Genomic DNA, 17,168 nt, shown 5'->3' on the forward strand with positions numbered 1-17,168 from the left:
AATATTTATGGAGAACCACAGAATGGTTAAAGTTGGAAAAGACCTCTTGGATCATCAAGTCCAACACTACCTCGACTACAGGTACTCCGGAGGTAAGTGAGATATGGGGAAGATGAAGCCAGGCCAATTTAGCTACGAACTTCTGGTGACTAATCAGTAATCATGAACCAGGACAGTGGCCTTTCCTGCTGAGTTTTCATTCCTGGTTAGTCACTCCAATTTATATGCTTTTCTTTGCTCTCAAATACTGCAAAATGGAGATGTTTTTTCATTCACAGCAAATTCACAAGTATCAAAATAACATAAAGTGACTTTTTTTAGGGTTTTATAACTTTTTTAACCATTGAACTTTCTCACCCATATTAAAAAACTTTAGGAAAGAGAATTGATTTTAGTATAAAAGTCTAGATTCTCCACTGCTAGTCAGATGTAAAAGATATATTATGAAAATCCTACACTATAAAATTTAGCCTAGATTTTCACTAGACACTGGCAGGAAAAACTAGGCTCCTAAGAATGTCCACAAAAGGAAAATAGACCTAACATTAAAGAGGGAGAAATATGTGATGAAAATGTTAACCTGTTGTCAGTATTTTTAACCCACCAGGCAATAATGTGGTGATAGGAAACACAAGATATTAAGTGATGTGGAAAACAGCACTGCTTGAATGAATCTGTTTACAACAAAATACAAAATAGAGCAACAAATTTGATAGACTATTAATGGGATGAGCAGTATGACCACAGGCATTTCTTGTGTTACTTAAAAACGGTGTGAGATAAAAAGAAGGGGAAAATAAGTTTTAGTATTTGGATCCTGTGCATTCCTCTGTAAATAATCAGAATGGTAGTTATACGCAGAGTTCATAGCCAGAAGAGAAAGATGGGATTAACCAACAGCAGCATATCTTGGAGTGCACATAGTGGACGGTAACCTTTCATTTATCATTGAGGTTAATTTCTATTTCTGAGGGTCACTAACTTGATCATATTTGCTCGAGGTACTGTTGATCTTCTTTAATCATAGAAAAAACCTTTTGTAAGTAATGCCTGTCTGAATGCAGCTAATTTAATATGACCTTTTCCATCTTATTTTCACCCTGTGGCTGTATGACTTCTAATCAGACAGCAAATTATGAGACTGTAAGTGGTACAGTATGCTCAGTTATTTTATTTATACATTTCTGAAAATTATGAGATGCTAAATTATTATATTATGCTGTCTTATTGTTTTCATACCTTTATTGAAAGGAACCTACTATGGCAGTATCTGGGCTTTAAATAAGGATTAATTTTTTTTTGTCAAAAGAGTAACCCATGTGTGCAAGAGTTCAAGCAGTAAAGCTTGGATGCTGATTATTCCTACTGTGGGAAAAGAGGCAGCGCTGCAGTCACTGAAGTGTCAAAGCAAGTAGTGTCAGAGAAAACACTTTACACCTCCCCTGGTACTTTTGCAAGGGTTACACATAAAAGAACATGTGTATCTGCAAGTATACGTGGCTAACCCTGACTTAGCTGGTGATGTCTCCATCACTAATTTTCAGGTAGTAATATTCCAACAACATATATTCTTTAGAAACACAAAGAACAAATTTTCTCAAATCCAACTGATGATAAAGGAAGAATGAAGTACTCTGACTCCCTGACTATTGGACCTCTGATAGCAATGATACCGTTGCTTTGCAGCAGTTAATAGAAATCAAAATTTAATTAACGTGGAGAATACAGCTTAAAAACTTCCATCAGCAAGCCGGTGGCAGAAACTAGACCTCTTGATTCCCACACTCTTTCCATAACCTACTTGGAAGCTTTTTTAAAAATCAATTGCTATTATTAGATTTTTATGCCACGAAGAAGCCTACAGGAAAGAAGAGAACACCAGAATTTCTGAGAGGATGACTTCAAAGGACTGCAAACCTATGGACCATACTGATGTGAAACGTTCTGCAAAAGAATTAAAATTACAAAACCAATGGAAATTGTGGAGAAATTGCAGCCCTACAAACTTCCACTGAATAGCCAATTTTTTTCTCTGCCACCACTGCTCCATCACTCCTCAGTTAATTTCTTTTATATTGCATGGCAGCAGTCATGGTTATATTTAAAAATCATCAAAACCTGCTTTAATCAGCTATTATTTGGATCTGAGAGATGGTTATAATGTTCATGGTGGCTTTATTGCCTTACTAAAACTATATCTCTGTTTTTAATACAAAAATGTACAACTGGGCCACAGATAATTTTCAGAAGTCAATACGTAGAACAAAAAAAAATGTCCCTCATGAGATCAAATCTACATTCTACCCACGTATGCCTTATAGCATCACATATTTATATGAAACACAGTAAACCAGCTAATTCATTACAGAACACAAGACAGTGATTTATTAGTCTTTTGTTGTGCTGTGAGAAAATCTGGAGTCTCTCGAATTTTAGTCTCAAATAGTTAGGTTTTGCAACACCCTAGCAATTCCATCCAGTTCAGTGTAGCATCTGACTCCATGCAGAACACAATCCTCTAGTCATCAGGCACAGAAAAGATGGATACCTATTCTTTAACCTTTAATTACTATTTAGCTACATTACATATGCTGAGGGGAAGATTAGCCATAAACGCTTCTAGGGGCACTGTACACTTACTAGTAACCACTGCACGTAGAAAGTATGTATTTCACTCAGAACCAGCAACTGGAAAAATATGTAGCACAGAGGGTTGGACAGCATATAATTAAACTCGCTTTGCATATTAGGTGAGTGACTAAAGCAGAAACCATTACTCTCTGTCCGCAAAGCAACTCCCAAGGTTGTTGCAGGCAGAACCACAGAGCCTTGCAATGCCAGGTGCATATGACCGGTGAAAAATAGGCTATTTGTTATGGCAGGGCTGAGACATCCAAATACAGGACCAGACTCTGTATAGTGCTGAAGTCAATGGGAATTGAGGGCATTCAGTACTTAAATGAATTTGCACAGCAGGATATCAGAATGGACCTTATTTTAGATATTTTAGGCAATCAAATTTAAGTGGTTATGATGAGTTTGTTTTACTCATTTGATGTTGGCTTTATCATTCCAAGATTTTAATTCAGTGAAACTTTCCACTGTCTAGTTAAATTACCAGATATTATGTACGACATTTTCTTTAAGGACATGATTTTAGGGAGCATGCTGATTTCATGACATTATACAGTGGGGGAAAAATATATTTATAATCTTAAAAATCTCATCTAATACAAAGCAATCACATATCAAACAACTAAAGCAGTATGTTCTATTGAATCTTTCACTGTTTTTTTTTCATGAGTATGTCAACACTTTTTAAATCTGAATACATTATAATGGACTCACACTAACTTAAGCTATGAACATTTTTGGTGAACAATATTTTCTACTTCTAGACTCCATGTCATTGAAAAGTCAACTAATAATGGATGCTTAGAAATTAATTTATTTCTGGTATGCTATAACAACCATAATCAGACATAAATCCTTTTGCCCTGTTTGCATTTACTGAATTTGCCTTAATTATACTTCTGCCTAATTATGAAACTCAGTCTAGAGGGGAACTCACAAGAAGCAATGATGCAGAAAGCAGAGTACAGTTTATTCCACTTCATGGATTTACAACTTTCTACTACTGCAAACCATTTGGAACAGACTCTATTTGTGAGGTCATTAACATGTAAACAGTGTCATACTGAAGACGCATGGCAATGACCTACCATGCTAATGAAAAGTGATATTGAGTTTGCTAATTCAGATAAGGGTACACAGATTGCCTTTTCTCTAATGTGCAAGGGCCTGTCACAGAAATAAATGCATGGTCCTTGTTGCAATTAATTTGATTCTTGTTCTTTTAAAGCTTTACTTGTAGATTTAATTAAAGCTTTCATGCAGCATACACTTTCAGGAAGTATCTACGTTTAATGGCTCTTTCCCCTAAATTAAAGAAACGAGTGAAGGTTAAGATTCAAAGAAGAACAAGAGATCATAAAATGAAAAGCTATGCTTAATACAGCAAGCATTACCTTGTTTCGACATAAGTGAATATGCAGTATTTATATACACTTCTAAAAATTAATGCTATATTGCAGCTTCCACTGTGAAATCATTTTCCGTTGCCTAAGATAATTTTTTTCTTTTTGAACACAAAATATTGCATACTAAGTTTCAACCTGGAGGTGAATATTTTAAAAGCCTTAGCAAAATCAATTTTTAGATAATAAAAAATAAGCAAATAAAACCAGCGTATTGTTTCCCCAGGAAACTAAAGAAACAAACCCCAATTCAAAAAATTGTAGATGCGTAACTCAGTATTTCCTTAGTTTTACTGTGCGAAATGCTCCCACAGTCAGTCTATCTAAGCAATAATCTGTTAGTAACTATCAAGAATAAAAAGAATTAAAAAGGATATTCTGATGTTCTCTCTCTTCCTTCTACAGATTCTGAGGAGAGAGCTGGTAGGACTTCTGTAAGGCCTTTGATATGGTCCTACCCAACATCCTTATTTCCAAATTGGAAAGACGTATTTGAAGTGGGTACTATTTTGGGGATAAGAAGTTGACTGGATGGATGCAGCCAGAAGCTGTGGCAAGAAAGACATGGACGTATTGGAAAGAGCCCAGAGGAGGCCACAAAGATGATCAGAGGGCTGGAGCATCTCTCCTATGAGGAAAGGTTGAGAGAGTTGGGGTTGTTGACATTGGAGAAGAGAAGGCTCCAGGGAGACATCACTGTGCCCCTTCAGTACTTAAAGGGAGCTTATATAAAAGGGTCAGAGTGACTTCCTATACAAGCAGATAGTGAAAGGAAAAGGGCTTTAAACTAAAAGATGAGAGATTTAGATTAGATGTTAGGAAGAAATTCTTTACTGTAAGGGTGGTGAGAAACTGGAACAAGTTGCCCAGAGAAACTGTGAATGCCTCATCCCTGGAATTGTTCAAGGCCAGGCTGGATGGAGCTTGATCTAATCTAGTGAATCCCCCACAGCAGGGGTTTTGGAAAAAGGGGATCTTTAAGGTCCCTTCCCACCCAAACCATTCTGTGATTCTATGATTCTGTGACATGGAGCAAGAACAAACGATAGGCAGTCTGCATTCAGTATTGGGAGATAAAGCAGAACATAGGAAATGAAAATAAGGTAATCTTAAGGAAATATTTTCCAGGATATGACAGACAATATAGTATCTGCGGTGGGTGGGGAGGGAAAAGGGGATAAAGAAAGTTAGGAGTAAGTAAAAAGATGAGTAGAGGAAGAAGAGAAACAACAGAAAAAGTAAACCATAAGAAGAACAGGGAGCCAACCTTAAGAGCTGCATTAGTTTCAAAACTAACTACAATAGTTTTGAAAGAGAAAAAGTAGCTGGAAAGAAGACAACAACAGTTAAGATCTATGGAGTAAAAACCCTTTTTTCGGCAGAGAACTGGGCAAAGACACTTCCACGAATGCTCAGTACTCTTGCCTCAAAATAGTGAAATAGTTTACAGGGCTTTGGATTCCAACAAAAGGCAGCTGAAACTGCATTAATCTATTCATAAAAAAATAAACCTGTTCTTGCTGGGAGCTTGTATTAGGACCAAGGCACCCTGTTCTCCATTTCATTTTCTTTAAAGCATATTGTAGGTAATCCCTTTAGTTTAGTAACACCCTTATGTGCTTCTCTTCTTTTGTTAGTTTAAAATATCTTATATAATCTTAATCGTATTAAAGCGACATGACTCCTCCCTACTCAGTAAGCAGAAAGAAAAGTTCTACTTCCAGTAACACGTGGAAGTAGAACTTACCTGAAAAATGCCAGTAAATACAAAGCATTCAGTATTTCATCTGCTTTTGAAAATACACTGTAAGCCATGAACTTAGTTGAGATGAAATGACCTTTCCATTGATAATTTCCAAATAGGACCATAAATGGCAAAATACATGCCATTATATCTAAAGCATAACTGAACACTACCTAGCCCACCTAAAACTGTTATTTGCTGCAAAAAATATTGCATATTGTGTTATTATGATGAATATGAACATGCTGGTGAAATCCATACCAGAAGATTTTATTTTTGGCTACTGATGTCACCACATGGGAGGAAAGAACACTATCACTTTGCAATAGGGGATGTGGAGTGTCATAATCGCTCTGAAATAGCTGATTCTCTCATTCCTGTATGATTGTGAAATGCACAGGTTGGCATTTCACAAAGGGAATGCTTTGCTTTCCCTTTCCTTCAGACAAGACAGATGCCTCTGGTAGCTCTAACTTGTGTCTTCATGATCAGAAGGATCAGGGAATGGGAAAGAAGGAAAGAAGCTATCTCTCTCTGCAGGTGAACGGAGTATAATCGAGATAGCCCTGGACGTTTGGTTCAATATCTCACCGAGGGATCTCAGATCAAATGCAGAAGCACTCCTGAGCTTCAGCCGCTGAGGAGAAAAATAAATGTACTTCTTTATGTTCACTAGCTCAGTACTCACAGGAGCAGGTATGTCACTGCACAAGCTCTACAAAACTCTGCTCTGCTCTAACTACTACTTCTTTTTATTTGGATCACTCTGTTGTCTGGTTGGCACAGGAACAGATGGAATTATGCAAGACTTTCCTGACAGTCCTACAGATTTCTCTCCAGAGCATACACTAAATGTTACAGTCTAATAATAATAATAGCAGTAATAACAAACCTTTCCTGCACACTAGTAAATGAAAAGAAGTCATGATTCTAATATACTATGATAAGTCTCATAAAAGATGTTCTTTTGCAACAGGTTATCTAGGATTGAAGAAATACCAGGCACGTTTTGCTGGATATGTTAGCACACAGCACAGTCGTTCTTCTGGTTCCTTGCTTGATTAGTTTTTGTTATGCTTGGTTTCAAACCTGGTGCAATCTTCCCAGATACAACTTGCCCTGAAATTAGGAAGGACCCTGGTCAGATAGAATTCTCGTGCGGATTCTCACAAATGGAAACAGAAGGTCAGTGATCAAGAGTGGCAGAAGAAAGCAAGAGATACGGCTCTTTATTCTCTCATATCAGAAATAGGTAATTTATTGCAGGAAAACTGACAGAAAGAAAATTTGGAAATGAATGATGATTTTGGTCAGCTAGCCATTCCAGAAAGCAAACGGCCACTGTTGTTCCCTCCAGGGATCTGGCAGTCTACACTTCAGGGGAGCTAGAGGTGTACTGTAAATAAGAAAGGAAATGTAAAGGCGAAGTAACAGCAACAATACCAATAACAAAGGGTACAAGGAGGAGACAAATGATTCATGTGGAAACTTCCCCCAACAGGTAATATCGGACTGCTCTCTCTGCCATGCTATGGGACCTGTAACAGAGTCCTTTCCCCTGAGGCCAGCAAATGATGTGAGGTGGTACAGAATAAACTTCAAGTCCTGGCAGTGCTGCCTCCTGGCTACTGCAAAAATTAACCCTGTTCTGGCTGGAACCAGAACAGATTGTGTGACCAACACAGCAATCAATAATTTCTGATACTTCACCTCTCTCTGTCATACTTATTTATTTGAAGAACCCAAACTTGCAGCACTTTACAGGTTATGGTTTCTAATTCAGTACATCTGGGATACCGTGGTTTTAAAAAGTCTGGGTAAGTTCAGAAATGACCACGGGTTTCCAGCACGGGTATTGGAAAAGTAACCTGGAGTGAATATCTAAACATGTCCAGAAAAGATGAACTAAAGCAGAGGTATTTCTCCACATGAATGATCTGATCTCTGCTGCACTTCAAGGAAGCTATTTCATATAGTCAGATCACTGCCCTGGGAGGCTCACACACTTCAGAAAGAGTTGACAAAATTAAAAAAAAAAATACTTACTGGTGGTCTGTGTGTTAAGCATTATTTACAATTTTTCTACAGAGAAATGGGAATGTAAGCCTTGGTTGTAAAGCACTACAATCAGATTCAAAAGAATCAGAAGATACAAGGAATCAGTATAAAAAATAACAACTTTAGATAGATTTTTTTAAAATTATGTAGCATATTTTAATTAAAAATAAAATCCCAATTCTGAGACTGCTCGGTATCTCTGCATACAAAGCATATACCTCTGTACACAAAGCATATGACACATAGCACAAAAATGTGTTTTTCTGCAATGGCAATTTAGTAGAACACCCTTCTTGCTATTTTGGGACTAAGTTTTATCCAAAGATTTTAATATGTTGGCATTGTAGACTTTGCAAGATGCAACAAAACTCATGAGACATCCTCAAATCATTTTAGTCTAGCTTACAAGACAATTACAGGAATCCATGTTTATTTTTGATTACACAATTCTATGATACAAGTCTATGTACCTACGCATATTTAAAGATTCAGAAGAGATCACAGGTCTAACAGAATCAAACAGTTCAAGCACATTCATGTTTTTCTGTTCAGTATTCCCCCCCAGGCACAAGATGCAAACTAATGATCTTATTCTGGTTCCAGGGGCAGTTGCAGTTGAGAATACAGGACTGTTTCTAACCTCTTTCACTATTTTCTGCAGAAGTTTTAAATGTGATGACTGCATATTCCCTGGAATTACCCAGAAATGTTGAGAGATTTGATACCATTGATTTTTTAAAAATTTGATTACTCCAATTATTAGGGTCATTTTGTAAATCTACTAACCTTGTGCCTTCTGCCATAAGTATTAGGTCAATGGCAATGGGACTAGGAAAATGAGCCACAAATTAAGTCTCTGAACAGAGATCCAGAAGCCAGCACTGAGTACCTGCTAGTGATGCAAGAGACACACACATAACTAAACTGAGAACAGACTCCCAGGCTCCTGAGCTCAAGTCAGATATACAAGAAAAGCATATTTCAACTGGGCCTCAAACTACCAAATTCTTGGGAAAAGGGCTGACATTTATATGAAAAAGCTCAATGTTTGTGGAATTAATTCTCTTGCAGCAGGAATTCTGTCATCTGAGTCATATGTACCAGGCAACAGAACCTCTAGTCCTACACAGTGCTGGGCTTTGGGATTGAGATTTCCATACAGAGGATGAACCTTGATGCATTTCTATTCTAGATCACCTAACTAAATTATCAGTGCTGGGACAGACAACAGTAGATTTCATACTGTGAAGAACTCAACATAATTAGGATTTTATAAGAATATTAGGCAATAATTGTCTACTATTGAACTGACTTGCGAAAAGGCACAAAAATAGAACAAAATTATGCACCTAACTGCTGTGCAGCCCTGTTGTTGCATAAGTACTTAATTTCAATAATAATCACGACTTACAATTTTGATTTCAAGCTTAAACTGAAGAACAGCACCAAAAGCTGCCTTCACAACTTTGTATTTTAATTTGGTGTACGTCCTACTCACAGAAACATAACGAAGTCTCGAGTAAACTCCAGCGGTCCAAGCACTCACTTTGTCTGATACTTGAATCTGCATGAATCTAGCTGTTAGCTCCTGCCTAATGAATAACAGTCTCCAAGGAGAGAATCTTTATAAAAATTAAAATCTCGAATATAAAAGTTAAAGGTCAACATTCACCACAGTGGTACTTGTTGTCACCTTAACAACAGGCTTGCCTAGTTTATTTAACCATAATTACAAAAAAAAGAAAAAGAATGCATTTTCCTCTCTTCAGCCCATGGTGCAGTGGTTTTGCCATCAGAAAATGTGTCAGGAGTAAGCAGTCATACCAATGCTGCCTGCCATGCTGGGAACACCAGTTGTTCCAAGTGTAACTAACGACACTATCTCCATTCTTCTTTTTTCCCACCTGGAATCGACTGCCAAGTCAAAAGACCTGCTGCAGAGTTAATGAGCACTATTAAATTTGCTTAAATTTTAAGAACAAAAGAACTTACAGAGGACTAACTACAGCCAAACAAAAAAAAAAATCTGCTGCCTGACTGAGGTGAAAGGTAAAAAATGCACCAGTTTTCAGGAACGCAGGAGTGGGAGGAAAGACTGGCAGAGGCACTTAAGCCCATTAAAAAGAATTCTCAATAGCAGCACTCAAATTCTTTTCTCTAATGTCTCTTGACTGGCTAACTAGTAAACACAAGATAAAATAGAAATAATTCTCTGCCAAATATGCACAGCTGTAGGTCCACCTCTGATGATTCATCAGCAGCTCCTGGCATCTGCCAATTTTTTCTTTTTTAATTTAGGATGGATCTAGAAGTGGCAGAGATTGCAGGGAAAAGGAGGCCACAGCACACAAGGAAAGCAGCACACAAGACAATAGTAACTATTTCAGTGCATAGATGCTTGCTTGGATGTTACAGCTTGCATTTACAATGACTAATCAGTAAATTTGAATATGATACTCAGTATAGAAGTGGTAAATTAGCAATGGTAGAGTACTTGAAATCATGTTTCTCAAAATATATAACATTTTATAATCCACACCAACTTTCTCAGCTAAAAATAAAACTGTAATGAATTCTGCATTCGTCTAAGATTTCCATCAATTTCAGTGAAATTGCGTAGTGTGTAAACAGGTGGAGAATTTGGTCCAAAATACTTCCTCCTACTGACAGACAATTTTGACAGCTCTTTTCAGGGCTCTGACTTTGCTTCTTTTGCCAGACAGGGAACAAAAGAGCACAAGGTCAAGATCCCACAATTTCTTTTTGAAGACTTAGTGGACCCAGCTACAAAGTTACTGCATTTGTATCACACTAACAAAAAGACAGATCTTTTCTTGAAGCCACTGGGAGAGTATTTCAAATAATCCAGAGACACTCTCCTCCATCCACTGTTAACAGTCTCTATGATTTCAAAACTGGGGATAAAACATGTTCGTAAAACTTAAAAAGCGCATTTCAATTTAGATATTTTCCTCTGTCAGTGGAAAAAGAGAAAAAATATATAATACAATTTCTTTGAATAATGAAACAGTGTTTCATTTAATGTTCCATTTGTTTCAATTTTGGTTTTGACTTAGCCTTGAGACATGAATCATATTAAAATATTTATTTAAATATTATTATGGCAACAACATACTATATGACTTACTGTATTACATTCTTTTGACATTTTAAAGAACTACATTTAAATGATCCCAAACTGAATTTATTTTTTTAATGCCTATGAAGATATGGTCTTTTTATCTCTGGAACAGAAATAAATTTTGAAATACTGTATCTGTGGCAGAGATAATTTTTTCTGACCTTCATATTAATACACTGCTTTAAAGAACAGTTTTAAAAATTGCACTACATGTAGAGTGTCAAAATAATGTAACATGAAATCTGCATTACCAAGCAAATGAGCACTTTCAATATATTCAGAAGTCTTATGGAATTTCAACTAAGAGGTTTAAATTTTAGTTGCTTTCATTCATTGGAAGCATGGTTCTGCTTACCAAGTTTTCAAGCTAGAAAATATTTACTAATCTTTCCATAAATCCGATAAATGAATTTTTGATCCTTTTTCAAAATATCAATTGAAAAAATATGTTTAAAAAGTTCGAAGAGCAACTAGAAAGGAACATGAGAAACTTCATATTGCTTTTAAATAAAAACATTACCGAAATGTGTTCCTTTCAAGAGCGTGCTACTACCATATGTACTTGAAAACAAGTACTAATATTTGTCTCATGCAAGTAACACCCAAACTTCTCTAACTACATAAAAATATCTCATAGGTTCCCATGACTTTTAAATCTGAGGTTTAGAGAAAACAGGTATCTACTGGACAGCTGATTTTTGCTGCTGGCCAACAAGATTAAACAAGATTAAATGAGTCTCATTTCGCAACTAAGCAAGACTTCTAATATTTTGTTAATCCAAAAACTATTATGTACTCCTTGTACCTGGAAAGCAAGTAAAGGTGAATAGCTGCAGAAAGGGATTTGCTAAATTCACAGAAGGACCCTTCTTATTCATCACCTGGCAGCAGGGAATGAAACGAAGGCTTTGGGTAAATAAAGAAGCATATAATGGTATTACTAAGGACTGTATCAAAACAAAAGGTTGTTACTTACTCAAAGTTATGCTTCATCCTGCCCTCATTTTTTAGTGCTCACTCCTTTGAAATTCACTTCAGAAATGGTAACTCATGATGTTTATGCATTATCATTATTCATGAAAAAGTAGTAATATGTACATAGCAACAAATGGAAATGCTTGTACACGTCTAACCAGTGCTATATTTTCAACAGAACAAATAAGAAAGAAACTGCTAAATAAATTCTGAAAATAGTTATTTAAGCATGAAGATTTGTCATCGACATGGTAGTGGTATTTATACCTACTACTTCTCAATTAAGAAAATTTCTTACATAATGATATTCAAAGGACTCTAATGCACAGTATGAGGCATAAGAAACTGTTATAAAGCTAAAAGTTAAATATTTCATTACATTATTGACCATGTTGTTTTTATCTTGGTAAAACTTTTACAAACTATGTTTTTATACAGGAACTTTCAATATTAGCATTCACTACTTAGGCATGGAACAACATGGCAGAAAGTGTGTCTCTGATGACAAAGAAGTTACTTACAGGTAGTAAGTGTAGGAGTGATAGCTTCTTCTGCCATGATGGTGGAAGGATTAGGCAGTGGTGGAAAAGATGAAATGGAAGGAAAGAAAAGTCAAATATTAATGTATGAAAAACCAAGATGAAACTGAGACCTGAACTGGTGACACAAATGAAAGGTAGCAAGAATGCATATCTGAGCATATCATGCAATGTGTCTGGAATAGACAGATGACATATCCAATCTTCATAAAACTTTGAGCAATACAATATATAATGCATATCCAACTGTTAAATCAAACCATCCTAAAGTACACCTACTAAGTAATGTTAAGTATTTAACGTTTATTTATATCTGCATATATTACACACAAACAGTCCCAATTAAAGTGCTAAAACACCTCTGATTACACCTCAGCTGCATTAGGAACAAGGATATGGAACTTCTAGCATGGTGTTACAAGGTTAGCAATACAGAATTTCAGAACACATATGAAGTAGCTTCCCTTCCTGTCACAGCACTGTAGAATCTTAGGCTATCCCTTTCTTTACTTAAAGAAATCAGTTTTGTCATTGACAGGAGCTGAACTTGTTTCCAGAGCAGAAAAATCAATGGCCATGGCTTTTTTAATATCTCAGCTTTTTAATAGCCTTTTAAATTTGGAAGAAAAAGATACTTATTGTCATGCAAATAAAAAGGCTTTCTTTGCTGGCTAAAATTACATTGGTGGTATTTCCCCATGTGGTAGAGATAAAAATGAGAACTAATCCTGTATCCACATTACTTCTGCCCATGCGAATGTCACAAAAAACAACTTTAGAGACCTTCCACCACCAGCTTGAGGAATATGGGCTCAGTCAGTCTTGCACAATGTCTTGCACAGTCAGATCCTCCACCCAGACATGCTCTGTGTGAGCACAAAGTATAGCAGCCCCCAGCTATGCTCTTCTGCTTCACATCTTTTCCTCCCTCAGTTATAAGCCCACTACAAGCAGGACTGCAGCTCTCCAAAAGGGATAAGTTTCATCCTAAATGATTTCCATATATTGACTGCAATTAAAAAAAAAGCTGGAGATCTTAAAACATCTCTGAGCATAATGTCAAGTAGCATTCACATGTTGGTAAGATAAAAGACTGAAAGGAACCATGTAGGCATTTGTAATTTTTGGAGCACATGCATACAGCCCTTTGACTACAGAGGAAACATGTAAACAGGCCTTGCAAAGGACTATAACCAACGTTAACTTGCCTCTGGCTACATGCTTCAGGCATCTCTTTGAAAACTAGGCTTTCATCAAATTTTCTCTCTCATCTTCCTTGTGTGAAGATGCCGTTAGAAATATTTCCCAGTTTTTATTCCCATTTTTCTGATGCAAACAGTATTGTTCAAACACAAGAGGCTACATACTGAATATTTAATCACGTGGCACATCTGGAAAATGCATACCTGTTAAAGTTGAGTTTTAAAAGATATCTAAGAATAGAGTAAGGGGTAAGTTGCAAAACAGTTACATACTTCTTCCACCAGCACATACCCCATTGCATTCAGTAAGGAGCACAGGATCAAGTCCTGTGAAAGCAGATCCACTTACCTGTGCTATTAGCAAGGGGTTGTTTTCTGGTTCAGTCATAATTATAATTCCCCCTGCCTTTCTTTTCAAAATTACTTTTTCCCTCACTTTGATTTAGAATCAACACTGCCAACCCTGTTTCTTGCCATATGTTGCCATGAGAGAGATTTAATGTAATTAGTACAAATATTCTCCTACTTCTAAAAGATGTATAATAATTTGAGAAACAACAATAAATACAATTAATCACTGAAGCACTGATGGTACTTGTGTGCATAATTCTGCCAGATATGTAATAGAGATAAATTATTCCTTATGAAAAAAATGCTGAAAATCCAGGAGCTTTAATTGTGTAAATGTTCCATTAAGAATTTGTGTAAGATGAGAAAAATTGGAAGTCTCAAGCTCCAGTTATTTTTATATTGCTACAGTTGTGAGATTTTCCATATAAAAGTCCTTGAAAAAGAGCACTGTGGTTGTTGACTATCAAGAATACTGTACACTGAAAGAAACAGGTAAAAAGAACAAATCGAAATCCTACAAAACCAGAAAGTTTTACACTTGTAAGTCCTCAGGCCTCATGCTAAAGCACCATTCATAAGTGAATGGATTTAGCTTTTTAATAAATATGGACAAGTTCCATTTTACTTCCTACATAATGAGTATGAACTTAGGTCTTTGTCTATGCATGAAAAGCCTTTCTCTGTTAAAAAGACTGATGCAAAGATTCTAGCTAACCTAGGCCAAATTTTCTTATGAGCATGGCTCTTCAGTCACTTCCCAGTAGTCAGGTTATTTTATATCAATAAACTGTTTCTGCATATAGTGGCAATATAAAGCATTTTTATATCCTTTAGGACTGAAGACATAAATTAATTTCATGAATACCACTTGTAGAACAAGGCCCCACTATAAAATTTACCAAAATCAGCACTGCTGGCTGCAGGAGGATTGTCCCATTGGAAGAGAAACTTCTGGAACTGTGTCATTACCACAGTGTTTTCTTTCATCACCTCTCTTTTGTAGTTGGCCTAGAGGGAAAAATAAGGTTCAGGGAGAGGAGGCTGGAATTTTCCTTCAGCCTTATTTTCTTCAATTTCTATCCTAACTGCTTGAAATTGTTGGCAAAGGTGTACGTATAACTGAACAGCCTGATTTGCTACCAGGGAATGGGAACAATGCATTCCCAGCACAGCTCCACTGAGAGCAAAAGCCCTGCTTATCCACTGCCAAGAACCAGGGTCTCTGACTTAAACAGATGCCACAACTGCATATATTAGAAACTACTGGAAGGCTCAGGCATAGAGACAGCTGAAAACAGAAACTAAAGACAGGCAAAACAAAGTAACCTTTTTATGGAGAAACGTGATGATCAGAAAAACTCCATTCTACAATGGCAGCAGAAGCCAGTGTAATAAAATTTTAATAACAGCTTCCTTACTGCACTCCCACTGCAGCAAGAAGATGGCAGCCCTGAAAGAAACAGCTGCCCCAAAGACATATATGCTTTTAAGCAAATGTTGGACCCACAACTTATCAACTTATGTATTTTTTTAAAACTTAACTTATATAGAATACAAAGGTAAAGAAAAAAAGGAAAGGAGAAAAAGCTGTAAGTGTCTGATTTATGCAAGTCTTGATTTAATTGTTATTACTTTTCCAAAGCTGTGGGAACAGTACTCTCATTTTCACTGCTCCACTTAAAGTTGATCAAAAGGGGAACTTGCTGCATTCTTTATTTTTTATTTTTTTTTATAAAGTCCTATGCAGGTATATCAAAGACTGGAAGAAATCAAGGGCCTCAAGTGAGATTTAATATTCAGGATGAGATTCAAAATTCACTTTATTGTGGACCAATATTGTGGAAACACAAGTATTGTTCTCATCTGATTTTGTGTTAACTCTTATATGGGAGATACAGAGCACAGCTGAGGAAGGAAAGCTTATTGGCATTATTCTGACTTAAGAGAAGAATCACTGCATTGGTACTACCCTTTTGCTATACGAATAGCTTGCAGGTTCCTAGGCTATGTTACATGACACCTTTATGCAGGAATGCAAATGGATAAAGAAAAGATAGAACAGAATAGATAAATAACTCTGAACAACCAAGTAGAGAGAAAAAGAGGAAAGCACTAAGTCTTCCCCTGACCCAGGCGACAAGTTTACAGATTTGGTTTACTTCAATCACAACCTGAGTGCCCATACAGAAAATGTGTCCATGATGTTTCTACCCTCACTCTTGACTCCATACCACACACTGAATCACTAGGCCAGCTAATCTCTCTGTGACCTGGTTTATAATATAACTACTTCAGCAGACCATTATACAGTGAAACTAATAATGCTGCCTAATTACTATTGATATTTGCAGAACTTCTCTACCTATTGCTTTGATAGTGGCCATCATATCCAAAGCACGTCTGCACGGCACTGAAAACTGCTTGAATATTGGTCTTCTTCTACCTGGCTACTGAATTAAAAGTTCAAGAGACTGGTCTGTAATAATCTGTGGTGCATGGCACCAACCAAGCAAAGAATGGTTTTTGAGTGAAATGAGGTAGCTATTAAAGGAATGCATTGGACAAAATCATGGTTATCATGGTTAGTTTCACTTAAGTAAAACTGCTTTCCAGATCTCTTGATAAGGGAAAGAAATGGTTTGAAATTAAGTTAATTAAGCACTGTGAAGCCCCAGAGACAGAGTAAGTTTAATCTACTAGTGTGATCTGGAGATCAATTCTACAAGAATCTTTTCTGTGAAAGAATAACACGAAGTACATGCCTTGGCATATGCCTTGGAATAGTGGAATGTGAATGGGACACTGTTGAAGCCAATTCCAAGCAAGACAAGTTTCAGAACATGTAGCTCACTGTGGTGAAACCTAGCATTGTCGCCCAGTGAGTCTGCACATAATAGTGCAGAGAACAAAGTGGTTCTCAGAGGAAAGGTGACACTGAACTACAAGGTGTTACTTTATTTTTTACTCAGATCTTTACGCCAGTGAAGCTCCTGATAAAGTAAATGAAATAAAATGATCAAGTGCAGTAGTCAAACAACCCACTAACTTGATAAGATTGTTTCCCAAATTAGCACCTTAAGTATCATAAAACTGCAAAACCACTACAGTTATACTAAGCTT

At 36.6% G+C, this 17,168-nt stretch overlaps 1 protein-coding gene across 9 annotated transcripts in view; it reads right to left on the minus strand.

Moving 5' to 3' along the window:
• Positions 1-17,168, minus strand: part of PTPRM (protein tyrosine phosphatase receptor type M) — a 453,290-nt gene that overhangs the window by 136,036 nt on the left and 300,086 nt on the right. For 4 of the 9 annotated variants that reach the window (XM_051772716.1, XM_051772725.1, XM_051772693.1 and 1 more), the window contains one exon: positions 12,478-12,507. The exons of the other annotated variants lie outside the window; for them this stretch is intronic. In XM_051772716.1, coding sequence (XP_051628676.1) covers positions 12,478-12,507 — 30 coding nt within the window. The remainder of the gene's footprint in view (positions 1-12,477; positions 12,508-17,168) is intronic. 9 annotated transcript variants of the gene reach the window in all.

This window comes from Manacus candei, unplaced genomic scaffold, assembly GCF_025592945.1.
Source record: "Manacus candei isolate 608988 ecotype Guabito, Panama unplaced genomic scaffold, ASM2559294v1 h1tg000008l, whole genome shotgun sequence".
In the NCBI taxonomy this organism is placed as follows: Eukaryota; Metazoa; Chordata; class Aves; order Passeriformes; family Pipridae; genus Manacus; species Manacus candei.